General features: G+C 41.6%; 1 protein-coding gene across 4 annotated transcripts in view; it reads left to right on the forward strand.

Annotated features, from left to right (window-relative positions):
* Positions 1-20,162, forward strand: part of atp2b3b (ATPase plasma membrane Ca2+ transporting 3b) — a 105,951-nt gene that overhangs the window by 17,808 nt on the left and 67,981 nt on the right. For 2 of the 4 annotated variants that reach the window (XM_085259071.1, XM_085259073.1), the window contains exons 3-9: positions 10,628-10,825; positions 12,634-12,891; positions 14,789-14,914; positions 16,126-16,251; positions 18,113-18,169; positions 19,627-19,668; positions 19,783-19,947. In XM_085259071.1, the coding sequence (XP_085115197.1) occupies positions 10,628-10,825; positions 12,634-12,891; positions 14,789-14,914; positions 16,126-16,251; positions 18,113-18,169; positions 19,627-19,668; positions 19,783-19,947 (972 nt within the window). The remainder of the gene's footprint in view (positions 1-10,627; positions 10,826-12,633; positions 12,892-14,788; positions 14,915-16,125; positions 16,252-18,112; positions 18,170-19,626; positions 19,669-19,782; positions 19,948-20,162) is intronic. The other 2 variants (XM_085259072.1, XM_085259074.1) reach the window with 1 other exon arrangement.

Below are 20,162 nucleotides of genomic sequence, written 5' to 3' on the forward strand. Positions count from 1 at the left end.
TCTTAAATGAATTCATAATGCTACCAATATATTGTAACATGATAATAATGGTAAATGGCCTTTATTTGTATAGCGCTTTACTAGTCCCTAAGGACCCAAAAGTGCTTTACACATCCAGTCATCCACCCACTGGTGATGGCAAGTTGTAGCCACAGCCACCCTGGGGCGCACTGACAGAGGCAGGGCTGCCGGACACTGGCACCACCGGGCCCTCTGACCACTACCAGTAGGCAACGGGGGAAGTGTCTTGCCCAAGGACACAACGGCCGAGACTGTCCAAGCCGGGGTTCGAACCGGCAACCTTCCGATTACAAGGCGAACTCCCAACTATTGAGCCACGATCGCACGATAAAAGCAATAATAATAATAACAATAATATTATAACAATAATCAGGTGTTTGTCTTATGAGTTCTTCCCATTTCATCTTTATAGTCTTGCACTGCCACTGGCAATAGTATTCCTCTTTTCGTTCTGCAGACTCAGTGAGCTACAACACAGCACCGCTGGCTCTCCAGCTGGTTCAGGTTCTGGTTAGACTGACCTTCCAACTTGCAGCAGAAATCCAAATCCAATATAGCAGAACAATTGCCATCGCCAGCTGCATTTCAAATGGTGGACGTTCAAATTGGCTACAACACAGACCTTATGTTAGCTGGTAACCAGTTTATTCAAAATAAAAGTTTGTGTATTATTCCAAACTATGTTGATTATATCTTGTCTCGGATAAAAAAAGAACATGCAAAGTGTGTGTGTGAGAAACACTAAACAAGTCAGCTGATCTTTTCATACAACTAACTGATTAAGCAACTACCGTAATTGTCGGGCTATAAGCCGCTACTTTTTGCACAAGCTTTGAACCCTGCGGCTTTTAGTCAGGTGCGGCTTTTCTATGGATTGTCCATGAGCGGATTTGTTTTGTTTGTTCTACTGTTGTACGGCACTACGTTGCCTGGCGGAAGGATCGGGGTTCAAGAGTGGTATGTTGGTCACATGTCCATCTGCCAGGCAACGTAGTGCCGTACGAAGTAGCGCGAAAAACAAACTTCAAAGTAGCGCTACGCGTTCAGCTGGAGGCCTGGATGATGTGCGGCGATAAACTTGCAAAAAGCAAGTTATGCCCAACTCCACCATTGGATTCTAACAGCGTGGAAAAGTGTGAAAACATCCATGATCACCAACGGATTTCGAAGGGCTGGACTGCTGCATGATGGAGGACACCGCCACGGCCCTTCTGAGGGTGTTCGACTCTGACACTGACAACGAGGATTTGTTTGGTTTTGAAAGTGACAACGAAGGAAAGAAGCTGAGAGTGGATGGAGTGGATGACGAAGCCATCCTGAGCCTGTTCGTTTCCAACACTGGAGGAGAGGACTTTGGTGGTTTTAGTGCGCAGGAAGAAGAGAAAGATGGTGGTGAATGACTGACTTTTCTTCTTGTTAAAGCCGTGTCACTGCACCTGAGCCTAAAAGTTAGTCTGAATCATAGCTGGACTAGCCATCGGGCATACCGGGCATTTGCCCGGTGGGCCGCTGGCGATTTTTTGTTTTTATGGGCCGATGGATTTTTTTTTTTTTTTTTTAGGAAGGGTATATATAATGAAAGGTGTTGGATTGGCCAATTGGTCATGATCGACTCTGGGCTGGACCAATTACAGCCGAGGAGGCCGAATGCACCCGCCCCCTTGTTTAGCAATCACGTGATTTTCGCGCATTGCATGCCGGGAACTCGTGGCAAAACAATCCAAGTACCGCATCAAATGCAAGCATTTGCAGCACCGCAAAACGTTCATTCTCCGGTTCCAATACCTTCTTGTTTTTTCTTTGCCGCACAAAAAAGGAATGTACAAAACAAAAGGAGAACAATGCCGGTCCGTACAAAGACAGACTCGACGAAAAGACAAAGAAAGGATACGAGGAAAAAATCAAAGGTGTGAAAGGGTTAGACCCTTACAAGCACACAGAGGGACAAAAGACGTTAGCGTGCTGCCCAACTTTCACCACGCTCATATTTATAATTACACGGTTCTTGGAGTGAGTGCATACACTCATGAAGTTTAGTAACTTCAGGTCACTGCAACAAGCCCAGGTACAGTTTACCGACAGATGGGTACAGGACCTTGAAACGCACGGTGTAGAACGAAAGACCATCGTACGAACAAAGGTAAGTTTACCAGTCTCACAAATCGTCGTCATAAATACACATTTGTTAACCGTTTATTAATATAACCTTTGAGCTCAACGGTAATTAATTAGTAGTGGAAATAATTTCTGGTTCATTACAGAAATGTAGCAGTGACAATAATATTGTATGCTGTAATCGCACTGGACAATTAGTGATACAAAACAACTGTTTTATCCTGTGAATAAAAGTATATGTTTTTGTCAATGTACCATGGTAATAACAGAAGTGAAACGCAATATTGTGTCAGGACAATTTACTATTTATGCACAATAAACAAAGGAGCATAGCGCGACAATTTCTGTTCAGCGCCGGACTTGCTTGTAACCTATATCACCAATTATGTTAAGAAAAATGACGTATTAACGACTAAAAAACTCTGACCTTTGTGGGAATGGTTGGAGCAGACTAACATGTGAGCTGGAGTGTTCTGGGACATTATATTTGGTATATCCAGACCATCCGTCGGCTCTTACTTCGGAAACATGGCTTAAAACATTTCTCTTCAAGGACGTAATCCGATTTAAAAAAAAACGATCGGCTTCCCGTGGCTGTCATGCGACCGGCTGTTGCAGTTAATAATACAACAGCTTCTTGCCATTTTTTGTGTTTCTTTTTATCCCTGTGTAACTGAGTTCAATTGAAAGCCTGCGTGCGCTAGTACCTCTTGCCACAAGTTCCCAGAATCCTTTGCGGTTTTTACCCCTGAATGATGTCACATTTTCAATCTTTATCCTGGTGGGCCGGTCTCTAGTCAAAATGCCCGGGCCGATTTTTTGTCCCAGTCCAGCCTTGGTCTGAATCTATTTTTCTGGTGTGCTGTAGGTTATTGTTATGTACTACATTTGTTACTCATTTATGAAGCACAGTACATGTTTTGTACTTGTAATTACCGCTACTTGTACATATACCTAAAAAGTTATGCAAATATGTACCCATAACTTGTTTTTCAAAATATTAATAAAAGGCGTGTGTCTCCAAACAGCCATCTCTTTCCTGACAATTCCCTTTGTGCATATTCTCTTACATATGATAAGTCAACATTGAAACACCTGCGGCTTTTAGTCAGGTGCGGCTAATGTATGTACAAAACAGGATTTTCCCCTGATTTTAGCTTGTGTGGCTAATATTCAGGTGCGCTTTGTAGTCCGGGAAATACGGTAATTTCTTCTGCAGTGCTTAAATTTCATGCAGTCTCTTTTTCTGACACACATGATTCCCAAAGATCAAGTTATAATGAATTTGCCAAACTAGATTTTGGATATTTGTGTCTTTAATATTTTTGAATGTGTAGATGCGCACACTTGTGTATTCTACCAGGGGTGTGGTACCACACTACGCCCACTCCTTCAACTAGTTTGTAACCTAGCAACACAACGGCAGAGAGAAGTTGGCTTGGGAAGTCAGCAAGAGAGAGTGAAAGAAGAGTGAGATGGTGATGAACAGAGAGAGGTGAATAGAGCAAGAAGTTAGAGAGAGTGTGTGTGTGTACTCAAGTGTAAGTAAAATCTGTGAGATGTGTGTGTAAGAATGAGAGACAGAGAAGAGAGATTGAAAAAACACGAGAGGGGTGGTGGGTGTTGAGCTACAGTAAGTCTGTGTTGAGTGTTGCTAATTTGATACTGTGAGCTGGGCAGGAGTCAGTGCAGCAAGTCCCAACAAACCTAATGCAAAAACACACACATAAATACACACACGGTCACTCTCTCCCTCTCTGACACGGTGTCATGTATCTGCAGATGTCCCTACAAAGCACAGTTGGCAAACAACACACAAACACACACACACAAATGGTGATCTCCACACACTTTGACCATCTTCTCTTGCACTGTGCTCGCTTTCACAAATCACATATGGTGTCATCTCAAAGTAGCCAGAGTGCAAACACACATGAAGAAAGATGCTCCTATCCCCACCTTGTAATGATCTGCTTAAAAACTTGTGGCTGATAATTTCCATGAAATATTTTCTGCTCCAGATCTGACACACCAACAAAAGCTGCTTCTTATGCTCTCTATGATTACAATCACGGCGAACATAGAGCTGGAATGTGTATTGACAGATCAGATTGGAGACTATGGGTATATACAGTGTTGAACAGACACACCAGGGAAAACACACCACACAAGTATACATTATGATGCAGTTAATGCTGAACATCATCTGTAACATGATCCACCGATCAGCATGGAAGCACTCTCTCTCTCTCTCACTTACGCACAGTGTATGGATACTAGAACACTGCAGTGTGTGACCATTATACCAAGACTGAAGACATGGAATGGGAGAAGAAATGATGAGAAAGAGGGCATAAGATAAACTGTGTGTGTGTGTGTGTGTGTGTGTGTGTGTGTGTGTGTGTGTGTGTGTGTGATGTGGTTGAGGAGGAAAAGCTAGAACAGCTTGCCGCATTGTCAAGGACACATCAAGGGGAGATTGAGTGAGGGAGAAAGAGAGAGGAGGAGGAGTAGAGAGTCTATGGAATAGAATGAAGAGGTGGGACTAATAAAAGGAGGATACAATTACTCAGCATAAGGTCACCTGTTTTCTGTCTCTCTCTCTCTCTCTCTCTCTCTCTCCTGCAAGCACGCTGGAGCAGGATGTCTAAAAACACACACATGCATGCACGCACACAAGTCATTGAGCTCAGCCAACCACAGTAGCATACAAATTGCCATTTCCTATCCCCCGCGGCCAATCACAAAAGAAAAAAATGATTCTGTTTCAAACCTACCATGCAGGAGAAATGACATCACCTGTTGCTGGGCAGAAACCTCTTAGAGACAGGAAGCCCTGGTCCTGATGTCCTAGTCACTATGGAAACGGAATCATTTAGGGAGGGGAGAGGAGGGTGAGTATGGAGATGTATTACCTTCATAGATGGATGGTTGTAGTCAGTAGTTTGCGTACACTCATCATGGGCATAAATGTCATGGTAAATTTGAGCCTTTGATTACAGGGTGGAATGGCTGTACAGCATACAGCTTTAATTACTTTTTAAAGAACTGGCTGCACAATTTTAAATGTAAATTTAATTAGGATTTTCTCTAATTCACACAGGATCAAAAATACATAGAGCTCCCATTAATATTTGTTTAAATATCTCTAAGCAAGTTGAACCTTAACACTTTTGGTAGCCATCAACAAGCTGCTGGCACAATTCTTGGATAGTCAAAGGAGCTTGCAAAGAAAAGCGTCTGGACTTCTTTACGTTGCTTGAAGACGTTTCACCTCTCATCCGAGAAGCTTCTTCAGTTCTAAGGTCAAATGGTGGAGAGTCCCAGATATAAACCTAGTGGGAGTAACCCCCCACAGAGGGACAAAAGGACCCCCTGATGATCCTCTAATCGCCTGAGCCAAGGTGTGAAACTGGGCGTGGGTCCCAATCAGCCAGAGTTTCGGGTGTGTTCATTGTGAAACCTGGCCCCACCTTATCATGCGAATTCCTGAGGTCAGATGGCCCAGGATGTGAGTGGGCGTTAAGGCGTCTGGGAAGGGATCTCAAAACTGGATTATAGATGGCAGAGAGTTGGTGTCGTAAACCCCCGCCTCTGTTCAAAGATGGTCGCTCACAGTGGACATAGATGGCTTCTTTCACTCCTCTTTCAAACCATCTGTCCTCTCTGTCCAAAATGTGAACATTGGCATCCTCGAAAGAGTGTCCTTTATCCTTAAGATGCAGATGGACTGCTGAGTCTTGTCCTGTGGAGGTGGCTCTTCTGTGTTGTGCCATGCGCTTGTGAAGTGGCTGTTTGGTCTCTCCAATGTAGAGGTCTGAGCATTCCTCGCTGCACTGTACAGCATACACCACATTGTTAAGTTTGTGTTTTGGCGTTTTGTCTTTCGGGTGAACCAGTTTCTGTCTGAGCGTGTTGCTGGGTCTGAAATACACTGGGATGTCATGCTTGGAGAAAACTCTCCTGAGTTTCTCTGATACACCGGCTACATAGGGGATGACAATGTTGTTGCGTCTGTTCTTCTTATCCTCCCTCGCTGGTGTCTGGTCTTCTTTTCTGTGCCTCTTTGCTGACTTTAAGAACGCCCATTTAGGATAGCCGCACGTTTTGAATGCTTCCTTTACATGTGTGTGTTCCTTCTTTTTACCTTCAGGCTTAGAGGGAACACGTTCTGCCCGGTGGTGTAGGGTCCTAATTACTCCAAGTTTGTGTTCCAAAGGGTGATGGGAGTCAAAGAGGAGGTACTGGTCCGTGTGTGTGGGCTTCCGGTAAACTTCGATGTTGAGTTTGCCGTTCTCTTCAATGTGCACGGCGCAGTCCAGGAAAGGCAAACAGTTGTCCGTTGTGTCTTCCCTGGTGAACCTGATGTTTTTATCCACAGCGTTAATGTGCGCAGTGAAGGATTCCACTTCTTGTGTCTTGATTTTGACCCAGGTGTCGTCCACATATCTGTACCAGTGGCTGGGTACTCTTCCTTTGAAAGAGTCAAGAGCCTTCCTTTCCACTTCCTCCATGTAAAGGTTGGCTACAATAGGTGACACGGGGGAGCCCATGGCACAGCCATGTTTTTGTCTGTAAAAGCCTTCGTTGTACTTGAAATATGTAGTGGTGAGGCAGAGGTCTAACAGTGTGCAGATCTGATCGGGTGTGAAGTTGGTCCTGTCCTCCAAGAAGCTGTCTTCTTGTAGTCGTTTTCTGACAGTCTCCACGGCCTCCGTGGTGGGTATGCAAGTGAAAAGAGAGACTACATCAAAGGACACCATGGTTTCATCTGGATCCAGGGTAAGTTTCTGGACCTTGTCGGTGAAGTCGGTGGAGTTCTTGATGTGGTGTGGGGTGTTCCCCACGAGAGGCGCAAGGATGGTAGCAAGGTGTTTAGCAATGTTGTAAGTGGCTGAGTTTATGCTACTGACTATGGGTCTGAGTGGGACAGCTTCCTTGTGGGTCTTGGGAAGTCCATAGATGCAGGGTATGGCATCCCCTGGGTAAAGGCGGTGATATGTAAAGCGGTCAATAATTTTGTCCTTTTCAAAGTCTTGAAGGCAAGCTATAACTTTCTTTTTGTAGCTGCTTGTGGGGTCTCGCTTTAGGGCTTCGTAGGTATTGTTGTCACTGAGGAGAGTAGTGATCTTTGTATGGTAATCTGTAGTGTTTAGGACCACGGTGCATCTTCCCTTATCAGCTGGTAAAACAGTGATGTTGTGGTCTTTGCTCAGGGAAGCGACGGCCTTCTTTTCCTGTATTGTGAGGTTGGATGGAGGGACTTTGGCACTGGAGAGCGTGGCTGAGACTTTCATCCTGATTTGCTCTGCTTCTGTCTGTGATAATTTATTAATCCGTATGGCAGATTCTGTGGCTGTGATGAGGTCCACTATGGGCAACTGTTGTGGAGAAATGGCAAAATTGAGTCCTCTGGCTAATACTCTCTTTTCAGGTTCAGTGAGAATCCTGTCTGAAAAGTTCTTAACCCATTTCTCCTGACTGGCATCAGGTGTGTTTTCTTCTCTGGGTTGTGTAGGTTCAGGATGAGGAGTGAATGTTTTTGAAAGCAAGGTGTGAAATTTCCTGCGTTGTCTTTCTTTTCCTTTAGAGTGTTGGGCCCGCTGAGCCTTGTCCACAAACTTGTAAACCTCTTCTAAGATTGGAGAGGGTAGAAGGATTTCCAGTTCCTGCAGGGTCTGGCTGATCTTGATCTGGAGGGCATCTATGGTGAAATGGACCTGTCTTATCCTTTCACTTAAAAGGTGATTTTGTGCTCTCTGTAGAATCAAGTCTGCTCTGTATCCCCTGACAGTGGATCCAAGGCGCAGGCTCTTAGGAACAACTCTGCTTTGTCTGCTGGTTCACCCGAAAGACAAAACGCCAAAACACAAACTTAACAATGTGGTGTATGCTGTACAGTGCAGCGAGGAATGCTCAGACCTCTACATTGGAGAGACCAAACAGCCACTTCACAAGCGCATGGCACAACACAGAAGAGCCACCTCCACAGGACAAGACTCAGCAGTCCATCTGCATCTTAAGGATAAAGGACACTCTTTCGAGGATGCCAATGTTCACATTTTGGACAGAGAGGACAGATGGTTTGAAAGAGGAGTGAAAGAAGCCATCTATGTCCACTGTGAGCGACCATCTTTGAACAGAGGCGGGGGTTTACGACACCAACTCTCTGCCATCTATAATCCAGTTTTGAGATCCCTTCCCAGACGCCTTAACGCCCACTCACATCCTGGGCCATCTGACCTCAGGAATTCGCATGATAAGGTGGGGCCAGGTTTCACAATGAACACACCCGAAACTCTGGCTGATTGGGACCCACGCCCAGTTTCACACCTTGGCTCAGGCGATTAGAGGATCATCAGGGGGTCCTTTTGTCCCTCTGTGGGGGGTTACTCCCATCCATCCATTCGCTTCCGCTTATCCTTTTCAGGGTCGCAGGAGCCTATCCCAGCTGTCATAGGGCGAGAGGCAGGGTACACCCTGGACAGGTCGCCAGTCTGTCGCAGGGCCAACACACAAAGACAGACAACCATTCACACTCACATTCACTCGCACATTCACACCTAGTGGCAATTTGTATTATCCAATTAACCTATCCCCACAAGCTGCATGTCTTTGGACGTGGGAGGAAGCCGGAGTACCCGGAGAGAACCCACGCAAACACGGGGAGAACATGCAAACTCCACACAGAAAGACCCCGGCCTGATGGTGGAATTGAACTCAGGACCTTCTTGCTGTGAGGCAACAGTGCTAACCACCGTGCCACCGTGCTGCCCTCACTCCCACTAGGTTTATATCTGGGACTCTCCACCATTTGACCTTAGAACTGAAGAAGCTTCTCGGATGAGAGGTGAAACGTCTTCAAGCAACTTAAAGAAGTCCAGACGCTTTTCTTTGCAAGCTCCTTTGACTACGATGACCTGGATGACTGAGAACCTTCACAGACAATTCTTGGATAGTTGATCAATCTCTTCAGGTTTATTTAAATTTGCTGTATTTCCTGAATCTGGCTTTTCAGCATAATCCACAAACGTTCTATAGGTTTGAGGTTGTAGTTTCAGGAAGGCCAATTCTTAGCTTATTGTTCTTAATTATTCTTAGCTTAATGTTATCCATTCAAAAACCAATGTGTTTGTGATCATTGTTGTGTCGGTCCACCCGATTGTGTCCATATTTCAACCATTTAACTGTTAATCTGAAGCAATGTTGAAAAATTTGAAGGTAGTTCTCCATTATTCCATCTAATTTATTAACAACCTCAGAACATGAGGCTACCACTACCGTGTATTGTGCTTAGGTCTGAAAGCCTCACCTTTACTCCTCTAAACATGCATTTCATCCTTGTGGCCAAGTAGCTCAATTGTTTTTCTCCAGAAGGCAACTGCAAATTTCAGTTGAGCTTGAAGGTGCCGGTTTTTCTTGGTTGGAACCCTCTCAGTCCATAGCGGTGCAAAATTCACTTTACTGCTGACAGTCAGAGATGTTTCAGTAGTTACTAGTTTACTAGTTCATAGCAAGCTTGAGCCTTGATGGTTCTTGGGTTCTTTACATTGTAAGTAAATGTATCTCAATTCAGTTCTGTTCAATTCAATTTAAGTCAATTAATATAGTGCCAGATCTCATCTGTTTCTTCTTTCAGACGTTGTCAAAGACCTTCCTAATCTGTGTAAATCTTTACTGAGTTCACTGACTTCTCCCTTCTCCCTGAATATTGATTAGTTATTTCAAACATATCCTTTTTGTGCTGGATGATAGTTACAGTTACAGTTAAACATGATCATGTTAATAGGTCATTGCCTTGTCTAGTTAAAAGAAATTGTAGAACACTGAGCAGCACGTCTTAAAAGATTTAAGTGTATGCATATATTTAAGTCTGTATGTGTGCTTTTGACTCTGTCTATATTGGAGAAAATCCCAAATAAATTCAAACTTATTTAAAGTCATAATGACAAGTGGTGTACAATCATTCCACCCTGGAAAAGGAACAGTTCAAAGAAGTCATTAAACACCCAAATTAACCATGATATCCATGCACATGATGAGTGTAGATAGACTTTTGACAACAACAGTCCTCCTCATTTCAGGTGGACTCAGGTGACAACCCCTATCACCCATTAAAATTCCCAGAGAGAGTACAACAAGACTCAACGCCTAGTCTCTTGTCCACAAAATCCTTAAACGAAATATAGAGCCATGTTTAGCTACATTTTTTAAAGACTTTGAGATTATTTTACTGGGCAAAGGGCTTTTGTTAAATTTAGTGTGGGTGATGCTTTGTGCATGTATGTCGCATTCCAAGTGTCTTACTGTCCCTATGTACACTGTTGGTTTATCTCCACATATATCTTCACTTAGGAATGAAACTTGCACATCTGTGCATGCAAATGTGTTTTGTTTTTTCACTTGGCTATGTAAATCTTAAAGCATTTATGTTACGAAATTGTATTTTCTGTCTCAGTCTTGCCTATCGTGCCTCATCCTCCTTTATCAGGTCTCAGTGGGGAGCCGGCAGACCTGGAACGTCGGTGCCAAACCTTCGGCCAAAACTTCATTCCCCCCAAAAAGGCCAAGACGTTCCTGGAACTTGTGTGGGAGGCCTTACAGGATGTCACACTTATCATTTTGGAGGCCGCTGCCATCATCTCCCTTGGCCTCTCCTTCTACCAGCCTCCTGGAAAAGAAACTGAATGTGAGGATGTGGACAAAGGGTGTGGTTGCTGGTTTGGGAGGGTGTGACAAAAGGTCTGTCAGCAAGAGTGAAAAAGGTGGACGTGAAAAATGAAAACGAGATAGAGAGAAGTAAAAGTAAGACATTGTCAGTATACATACAGTAGGATAAGAGAGGAGGAACAAGACGGAGGAGAAGTTAAGGTTATATGAAGAAAACACACAAACACTGGAAAAGAATACAAAGGGGGAGGGTTGTAGCAAGCCATTTTGCTCAGCACTGTGGTCCAGCTTGCATTTACATGTTGATGGCAATTGAAAAAGAGAAGTCAAAAGTTAATAAAGAAGAGCTAAATTCATCCAAATCCAATCTGCTAGTGAAAAACTAAATGCTGTTGGAAAAAAGGAAGTGGAACTTGAGTTGAGAAGACTTGGTCAAATCAAATTATGAAACCAATATATAAAGTATATTAAAGCAAAGCTAAGAAGAATTGCTAGGACTAGGACTGCTAGGACTGAGACAAATGCAAAGTTATTTATTTTTAGTTTTATCTGTTTTCAAATTTTATTAGCGTTAGCAAATATTATAATGCAGCAGTAACTTGAACGTGTTTTATTTCTGTTAAACTTAATCTAGACTTTCAAAAATTACAAAAAAGCAAAATGCTAAATACAGTAACAATCACCACTAACTAATTTATTTTTTGGCCTCACATAAGTAAGAAAGCATTAGATTAAGTGTTTATAAAAGCACTAAAGTCAGCCAGCTGTTCAGTGATGTCAGCTACAGCTTATTGAAAATTGCTGTATAAGCTAGAGAAATTCTTTGAATGGTGGATCTAATAGTGAGTCAGTCCCTATAGAGTCCTATGCTACCTATAATACCAGACTTTAGAGAAGAAATAAACATAATTTAGAGCCTGGTGCAAGAGCGAGTACATTTTTTTTTAGTCCTGATTTTCTTTTTACCCAAAGGTAACTGCTCATTTATTATCATATTTACTTTTTTAGCCAACTAATGCCAACTAAGACCAAGATGCTGACGCCCAAAATGGCATCAGCATTGAGACTTTTAAACATCAAATTGTCTATGTATACAGAGACCCATTCCAGTAGACCCATTTTACTCAGGATCAGACCAGGATGATTTAAGTTATTCTTGTGACAAATTCGCATGCTGTTTTATTATCTCATTTAGATGTACAAGTACTTCCAGCAAAACATTCTCAAATGTTGCCTCTAGATGTTCTGTTTAGCAAAATATTATACTTTGTTGCTGTTGATTTTCCTGTTGTTTGGTGAAATCAGAGAGGAGTGAAAAAAATAAGAATCTTTTTATATAAGGAAGAAAAATACAAGCACACAATAGACAAAAGCTGAAGAGACAGAAAGTGAAATGGCTCACCAAATTGGGTCTGTTTGATTGGTGAGCCATTCAGTGACAATGAAGAGTCATGATAGAGAGGAAGTGGTCTCATCAGAGGATGCAGATATGGGACACTGTGGCGCTGTGTTAAACCAGACACACATGCAAATTAAAAAGAGCAATGACCATGTGTAGTCATTAGATGATGCTGAAAATAACAGTCAAAAGTAGCCTCTGCACTTCTAAGCTTAAGCCATATTGTTTTGCTCTCTGTGACTCACCAGAAACAATGATGAGGTTTTGATATTTACCTAATATGAGTTTTTCTTGTGGACCATTTTATTATATTTTTCCCTGTTATTTTCCTCCCCGTTTGAAATTAGATATTTTTTGGGAAAACAGCTATTGATTTTCTGAGGCATGTTCAAAAAATATCTGACTCTAAACAATTGCTCCATCTTCAGCATGCGGGAATGTGTCGGCGGGTGCAGAGGATGAAGGCGAGGCAGATGCTGGCTGGATTGAGGGCGCTGCCATCCTGCTTTCTGTTGTGTGTGTTGTCTTGGTGACAGCGTTTAACGACTGGTCCAAAGAGAAGCAGTTCCGGGGTCTACAGAGTCGAATTGAGCAAGAGCAGAAGTTCACTGTTGTGCGAAAAGGAAACGTCATCCAGATCCCTGTGGCTGACATGGTGGTGGGGGACATGGCTCAGGTCAAATATGGTAAGGAATCCATTATAAGATCTTCCCATACAAAAAACCCAACAACATACCAACAAATTAAATGATTTGTTCAGTTTCATTTTTGTAAGTATTTTGATTAATTTAGAAGATCTAAGGACACTGCAGATCAAATAAAACTTAATCATAAGAGTCAATCACAAACATATCTGATAAAGAATGAAAGCTGATGTACAAATTTCACAAAACCTACCTCAGTTTAGTAAAACACAGATGTAATGTATGCTGTTAGGGGAGCTCTGTGTAACCTCAGAAAACCATTGCAATTATTGACACCCATAGCAATAAATGAACCACATCAACACTATTGCCTGTGTTGAATTCATGTGTCTGCTACTGTCATCCAAAACAGTGATGAGACATGCACGAGGCTCTGTTTTATGTACTGTGTGTTATGTATCTTGTACAACAACTAAGATATGATAGATATTGTATAAGATGGTGTTAACTTAATATTAACCAATGCTAGGCAACATTTTCACTTTAGGTCATTATATGATTTCCTTATGGCTAAAATCAATACTATTTGACGTCATACATATGCTTGTGCTAGCTTGTTCAATAATAACAATAATTCAACAGGTTAGCTAACCAGCATTTGCACTTAGATATGTTTAGGGTTTTTTTAGGTAAGGCCTCAGTCACACATGCCTAGAGACAGTCCTGGCAAATTCTGATCACTAGGGAAAAATGTGCCTTTCCGACCAGCTGGTTGCTGGAAGTTGCTTGTATTGCTAGGTCAAATTGGTCACAAAGAAGCTTCTACACCATTAACCTCCATGTAATTTGGTCACCAGGAGACCATGGTGAATCACCATATACCCTTTTGTGACCAATTTACCTAGTGTCAGCAAACAACCACCAACCACCCAGAAACACACTTTTCATGGCTTGGAGCCACTGATCATTCTGTAGGCCTGCATGACTGTGGTTCAGCTAAAATCATAGAGACAGCAAGGAACCTTCAGAAACCACTTGCGGGGAATACTTTACCCTAATGATCATTGTTTGCCAGGTAATCACCAAACAAGTCTCTAAGTCTCTAAGTCTCTATGACTGGGACCAAAGATACCATTAGCTATTGATACTCTCTGTTGATGCTGGTACTGGAAGTGAGGAATCAAGGCAAAGCTTCAAGCATCCAGAATGACAGCCTGTAAAATGAGTGGGAACTAAGAGGGATGTTGTTTTTTTCCAAATCAGCAGTGTCTAAAAGAAAATGTGAAGGTCATAGAAGGAAAGAGAATCAACCCTGGATTGTGGATGATTGAATAACACTGATTTCAGTTATGAATCACAAATGTCCTTTAGATGATGCTAATCATTTATGTCATGCTAAAACATAAAAATATCACTGACATTTCCCCACTCATTTATAATATGGGTTTGCATGTCAGGTAAAGAACCAGGGGGAGATGGCAATCAATACCTTAACAGTGAATGCACACGTGTACACTCAAATTTTGGACACTCTTCTCATTGATAGAAAGTAATTATTTTTTAAATGATTATACTTCTTGCCACAGAGTAAAGAGTTTAAAAGCTTTTTTCTTTTAGGTAAGGCATTTTTCATTAGTCAAGCTACCAGCCACAGTGACCACTGAAACGAGCAGACACACAAAAATAATCAAGAACACCATCCATTCCATACATTTATTGTTCCTTCATGTGTTTGTTGTAGAATTTATGTCACGCCATTTGCATGCATGCATTGATGGGGATACTATCTGCAGTGAGAAAAAAAGAGACAGCGAGAGAGGGAAATGGCATAAAAAGCAGTTAAAGTCAAGTGAATTTAATTGGTGCTGTGCAGTAATAGTGAGGATATATAATGCAAGCAAGCTGAGTAAAACACTGATATGTGTATGTCTATGTTCAGGTGACCTACTGCCAGCTGATGGTATCTTGGTCCAAGGAAATGATCTGAAGATAGATGAGAGCTCTCTTACCGGAGAGTCTGACCATGTACGCAAATCTGTGGATAAGGACCCCATGCTGCTCTCAGGTTTGTTGTTTTTTTGCTCAAAAAGTGGCAAGTGTTTTTTCCCCCCAGGTATTTTTAAGTACATAACGTACTTAAATGTACTGGGGATTTAATGCCCCTTAACTCACTGTTTATTATATTTAATTCTCCCACCAAAAAGAGAGATCAGAGAGATCATTCTGTTCGTTTTTTTGTCTGTCTGTCTGTCTGTCTGTTTGTTAGCAGTCTAGAGTCCACAGTTATTAAGATATCAACATTCTAATTAACAGTTTGTGTGTCGGTAGATACCAATATCAGCTCGAGCTGATTTAATTTTGGTGAAAATTGGGTCAAGTCAACACCAACACCAAATGTCAAAACCAGTATATTATGGAGAGAACAATGCAACACACTTTTTCTTTCTTCAGTACAACACCCTGTGACATCACAATGACACCATAAACTTTTGGAAAATTACACACTGCATGAATATATCTTAAATCTTAAGTTTTACAGCTTATAGAAGCCAAAGATTTCAGCCACTTCTGCTCCAACCATATGGGTAAAGGTAATACAATACACAATTATAGTATGTAATGCTTCAAGTTCATAGGTCAAAGGTCAGACATCAGCATGTTATAAAAGCAGGCCCTCATCAACATGTTGTAATAAAAACATCATCAAAGTTTTAGTATAGCACTTGCCCTTTGGGGGGAGTTGCGTTCTCTGACTGCTCTTGTTGTTTGTCTGTGTCACTACTTTTTTTCCAGCAACCAATGAAAAAGCTCTGGTAAAGTACCTGTCGGCCTGACGCCAAACATCAGGCGGAAACAAGCTGTAGCTTTTAAACAGAATGAAACATCCAGTGGCTAATTTTTAGTTGGCTTGTGCAGTCTGAGTTTTTTTCATGTTGCTCTTGCGCCAGCAGTTGCAACTACAAGTGTGCATGCACCTATGAAGATAAAGCACATCCTCGTGATGTTATTTATTATTCATAACTGTCTGGTAAAGTAACAGATTGTAAAACTATACAAACATATTCAATTTATAAATACTATGGGTCACCAAGTCAAGTCTTGTAAGCTTTTTGCCATCAATTCAAGTCAATGAAAGACAAGTCAGTATTTTTGTGACCCTGCTCCTGAGGGTTAGGGTTTAGCCTTAACTAATTTTTTTTTCCTCCAGGTTGTCTTTTTTTACTGTAACTATTGAGACCAACACTTTACATGTAGCACTCATCTAAACTATTAAAGGTACCCATGTGATGGAGGGCTCGGGGAGGATGCTGGTGACAGCTGTTGGTGTCAACTCACAGACAGGCATCATCTTCACTCTCCTGGGAGCTGGAGATGTGGAGGAAGATGGGAAAGAGAAGAAAGGTAAGTGACCCAGTGGAGACAATAAATGAGAATAATTAAGATAATTTTGTTGAAGATGCGTTTCACTTTTATGATAGGTTTAAATATTTTCATCTTTATTATTAATACGTGCAGTATTGTTGTTGATATATTCAAACCAGTAGAGGATGTAAAAAGATGAAGCAGATAAAGCTCTCTCTTTTATCACCTCTGTGACCTTTGGTTTAGTCGCCCTTTCTTTACTATCTTTTGGTTAGCATCTGACACACATATTACAACATTATTTAACTGAAATTTTAAAAAAAGAAAAAGAAAACAAAACAAAACAAAAAATGAAAATTCACAGTGTGGTAAGCTTAAAAAACTCACTAATACAAAGAGCCTCGAGGCAACTGTTGTTGTGATTTGATGCTATATAAATGAAATTACATTGAAATTGTAACTAAATGAGACTGTGCTGATGTGAAAAATCTATAAGGACATTCAAAATGTATATTATACATACACCCCATCTTGGACATTCAAAATGTATATTATACATTTTGAATAGCCAAGATGACTACAAAGAGACACACACCAACAGAAACAAAACAATCAAACATACAAAACAAACACAAAAGACGTAAAACCCAGCATAAAAATAAGACACAATATGGTAAAGAAAAGACCAGAAACTACAAATAACACAGCCATCTTCTTTTGTGTCTGCTTCAATAGGGAGGTCTTGCTCTTATTGGGGGGGGGGGGGGGGGGGGAGGCTGTTACATGTCTGTGCCCAGGGGGCTATTGTTTCATAATCCATCCATGCTCACACATTGTGACATGTGTGTGCTGGGATGTGTGTGTAAGGGGTTAGCTGAATGCCTGAATGATTTCAGATAAGAGCTTCAACAGGAAACACACCAGTTTAACCTCATAGATAATTTAGCCCACATCCTCGTCATCTCTCTCTCCACTACCTGTTTCCCTTTCTCTTTCCCCACTTGTTTTCTCATTTTCCCTTTCTTCTATCAGCCTGTCCGTCATTCTCCGATTCTTTCACTGTTTCTCTTGTTTACCCCGCTCCTGTGCCCTCTTTCACTTTCCTCTCTCTGGCGTTGCCCTCCACTGTCTCTCCTCCCCACCCTTAATCTGAGAGAGAGAGGTTGAGGCTGCAGATTGAATCAATTATTGAAAGAGCAGGGGAGAGTGAGGCAGCTGGAGAGTTTCAGGGAAGAGTGTTGATTGGTCAGTGCACAAAGCATTAGTCTGTGCTCATATTTGTTCCATAGGAGCCATGCAGTCAGAGCAGAGCTGCAGACAGCAGAAGCTACAAATATTTTCAGAAGCACTTAAGGTTAATATCATTATTAGTGCACTCTTCTGTGCCTCTACAGTACTGCTGCAGTTCTCACTTCTGCATTGAAATGTGTCTGCTACTGTTGACGTCTTGAAGCAACAGCAACAAAGGGTCTGATGACACTTATTTTATTAAAGAATACTCTTACAGCTTGTTGTTTTCGTTCTGTTCCCAAAGTGTTCGTTGCATCCTGGGATGTGTTGCAGCTCAGTGCAGCTGCCTGTGTGGGCTGGATCATTCAGACACTCGTTTACTGGAACTAATACATTATTCAGAAGACTTCTACAAATGCCAGAACTTGTTAGTTTTTCCTCATGCAGTGGGATTTTGCTGTGGGGCTGTTTACGTTTCTTCTTTAATCTGTCTCCTATATTGAGGTTTCATTCTATGCAATACATATTACGCACGCAGAGCTGTGCATACAACCACATTCACTTCTTGAGTTTTTTTTATACAGATTTGCTGTTTTTTGTTTTTCCCTTTTTGCCAAATCCTTCATGTGCCCCTTCCCACAAAAACCTTCCTTTGTCACACATTTAACAGAGGAGAGTACTGAGTTGCTCATCACTACAGATGCCAGTTACAGCACAGTCACCAATGGTATGTGAGCATAAAGTTATCCGCCCCACTCCTTTCCTCAACCAATGAATTGAACTCATAGTGTACACAGTGAAAGTGACAGTGCCGTATGATGCCACTTTGTATCTGATATCACCGTGTTGATGTTCATCCTGCAGTATCATAATGATGTTACTCTGGAACTGTTATTGCAACTCATGTTGTTGTGGTGGGTGTGCAGGAGTGGGGAAACGAAATATTAAGACTTAGTGGACTTTTATTTTTTTCATCAGTACATAGTAAACATTCAAGAGACAACAACAAGACAACAAGTCAAAGATTATGGCAAGTGCTGTAGAATTTTTAACCAATTTTAAGTTTTTTGGTTTTATCCCACACTGGTTTGAGAGCAGCTGTCACCCTCCAACCCCCCCCCCCCCACACACACACACACACACACACAGCTTTTTTATCCTAAAATCACTACAGAAAAACTTTATATTGTGATGACTCCACAATATTACAGCGGAAACACTAACAATCAGAAGATCCCCTATGAGTAAGGGCTAGATGATGATAGGGAGAAAATACTCCCTTTCAGCAGAACCATGGAGATGCAGCCATGAGTGGTTGGGGAAGAAAAATGAGAGCATGGAGAAACAAGGACAAAATACAATCTATTGGAAAGAGAGAAGACAAAAAATAATGATATGCAGCAGTAGGGACATTAACATCTGGGCTTGAAAAGAAGTTAGTGGAGAAGAAATGCTCAGTGTATCACAAGAAATCTCCCAGCAGCCTTTGACAGTGTAACTAAGGAATGCTACAAGGTTGCCTGATGCGGTCGTAACTATAAGATTTATCAAAAAGGAATGTTTTAAATCTAATCATCAACTGTTTGTTTCCCAATTTCAAACCAAGAGCTGGTTCCACAGAAGAGTGCCTTCAGTAATTAGACCTGCAGTCTGAAAGCAAAGTGCTCTATTAGTATAATGTGGTACTATGAGGTCTTTAAGATATGGCTGCACCTTATTATTGAAGACTTTGTATGTGAAGAAAATGATTTTAAAATCAATTCAATTTTATATTTTACTGGAAGCTTGTCAAGAGAAGCCTATATAAGGGAAGCATGATCTCTGTTTCTAGTGCTATTTTGTGTTTTTTGTAATGGAGAAAACACTGATTGGAACAATGTCATGAAGCCAAAACCATTTGTGTGAGGTGACTACCAGAGCAACATTGGTCATCATGTTGAAGGAACACCATTGTGGTGATATCAGATTATGTGGATTACCTTTGGATAATACCTTTGAAAATGCCTCTCACTCTCTTGTATAACCCAGTGTATGAAGTATGAACTGTTCCCTTTAGTATTGTTCTGTGTGTTTTCTGTTTCTGCAAGTTGTCACAATAAAAATGCACTATTTGTTTTATTATTTTTTGTGTTCTTGTTCTTTGACCTTTATGGCCCTGTCTAACTTGGCCTCCTTTTGTCTCAGGAAAGCAACCTGATGGTGCAGTGGAGAACAATCAGAACAAAGGTAGAGGCTTGTGTTTGGTTGGAATTTGGTTTGCATGTCGAGTGAGTTTGTTTTATTGTCAGGTGCTGAAGACATTTACAGTTTTCAAATCTTTTTGCTGTGTGTGTTTTTCAGCCAAAAAACAGGATGGGGGAGTTGCCATGGAGATGCAACCTCTGAAGAGTGCAGAAGGAGGAGAGGTAGAGGACAGAGAGAAGAAGAAGACCAATGTTCCAAAGAAAGAGAAGAGTGTGTTGCAGGGAAAGCTCACAAAACTGGCTGTTCAGATTGGCAAAGCAGGTACACAACTCATCCCTATACCGGGCAGAATTTCACGCCCTTATAGTTTCAGTGTCCTCTAAAATATCAGCACACAAAGTGGAATCTGCAGCTGTATGTCCTACTGAGCTTTTGTTGCAACAATGTATGGGTTTCTCAGTATGAAAAACAAATTGTGGGAATAGTGTGAAGGTCTGAGTGTGAAAGTGTGAAGACTTGGGTAGAAAGATGCTGTA

The sequence above is a fragment of the Mchenga conophoros genome, linkage group LG20 (assembly GCF_057382185.1).
Source record: "Mchenga conophoros isolate Kocher_MC1m ecotype Shallow Benthic linkage group LG20, M_conophoros_male_GT1.1, whole genome shotgun sequence".
Classification (NCBI taxonomy): Eukaryota; Metazoa; Chordata; class Actinopteri; order Cichliformes; family Cichlidae; genus Mchenga; species Mchenga conophoros.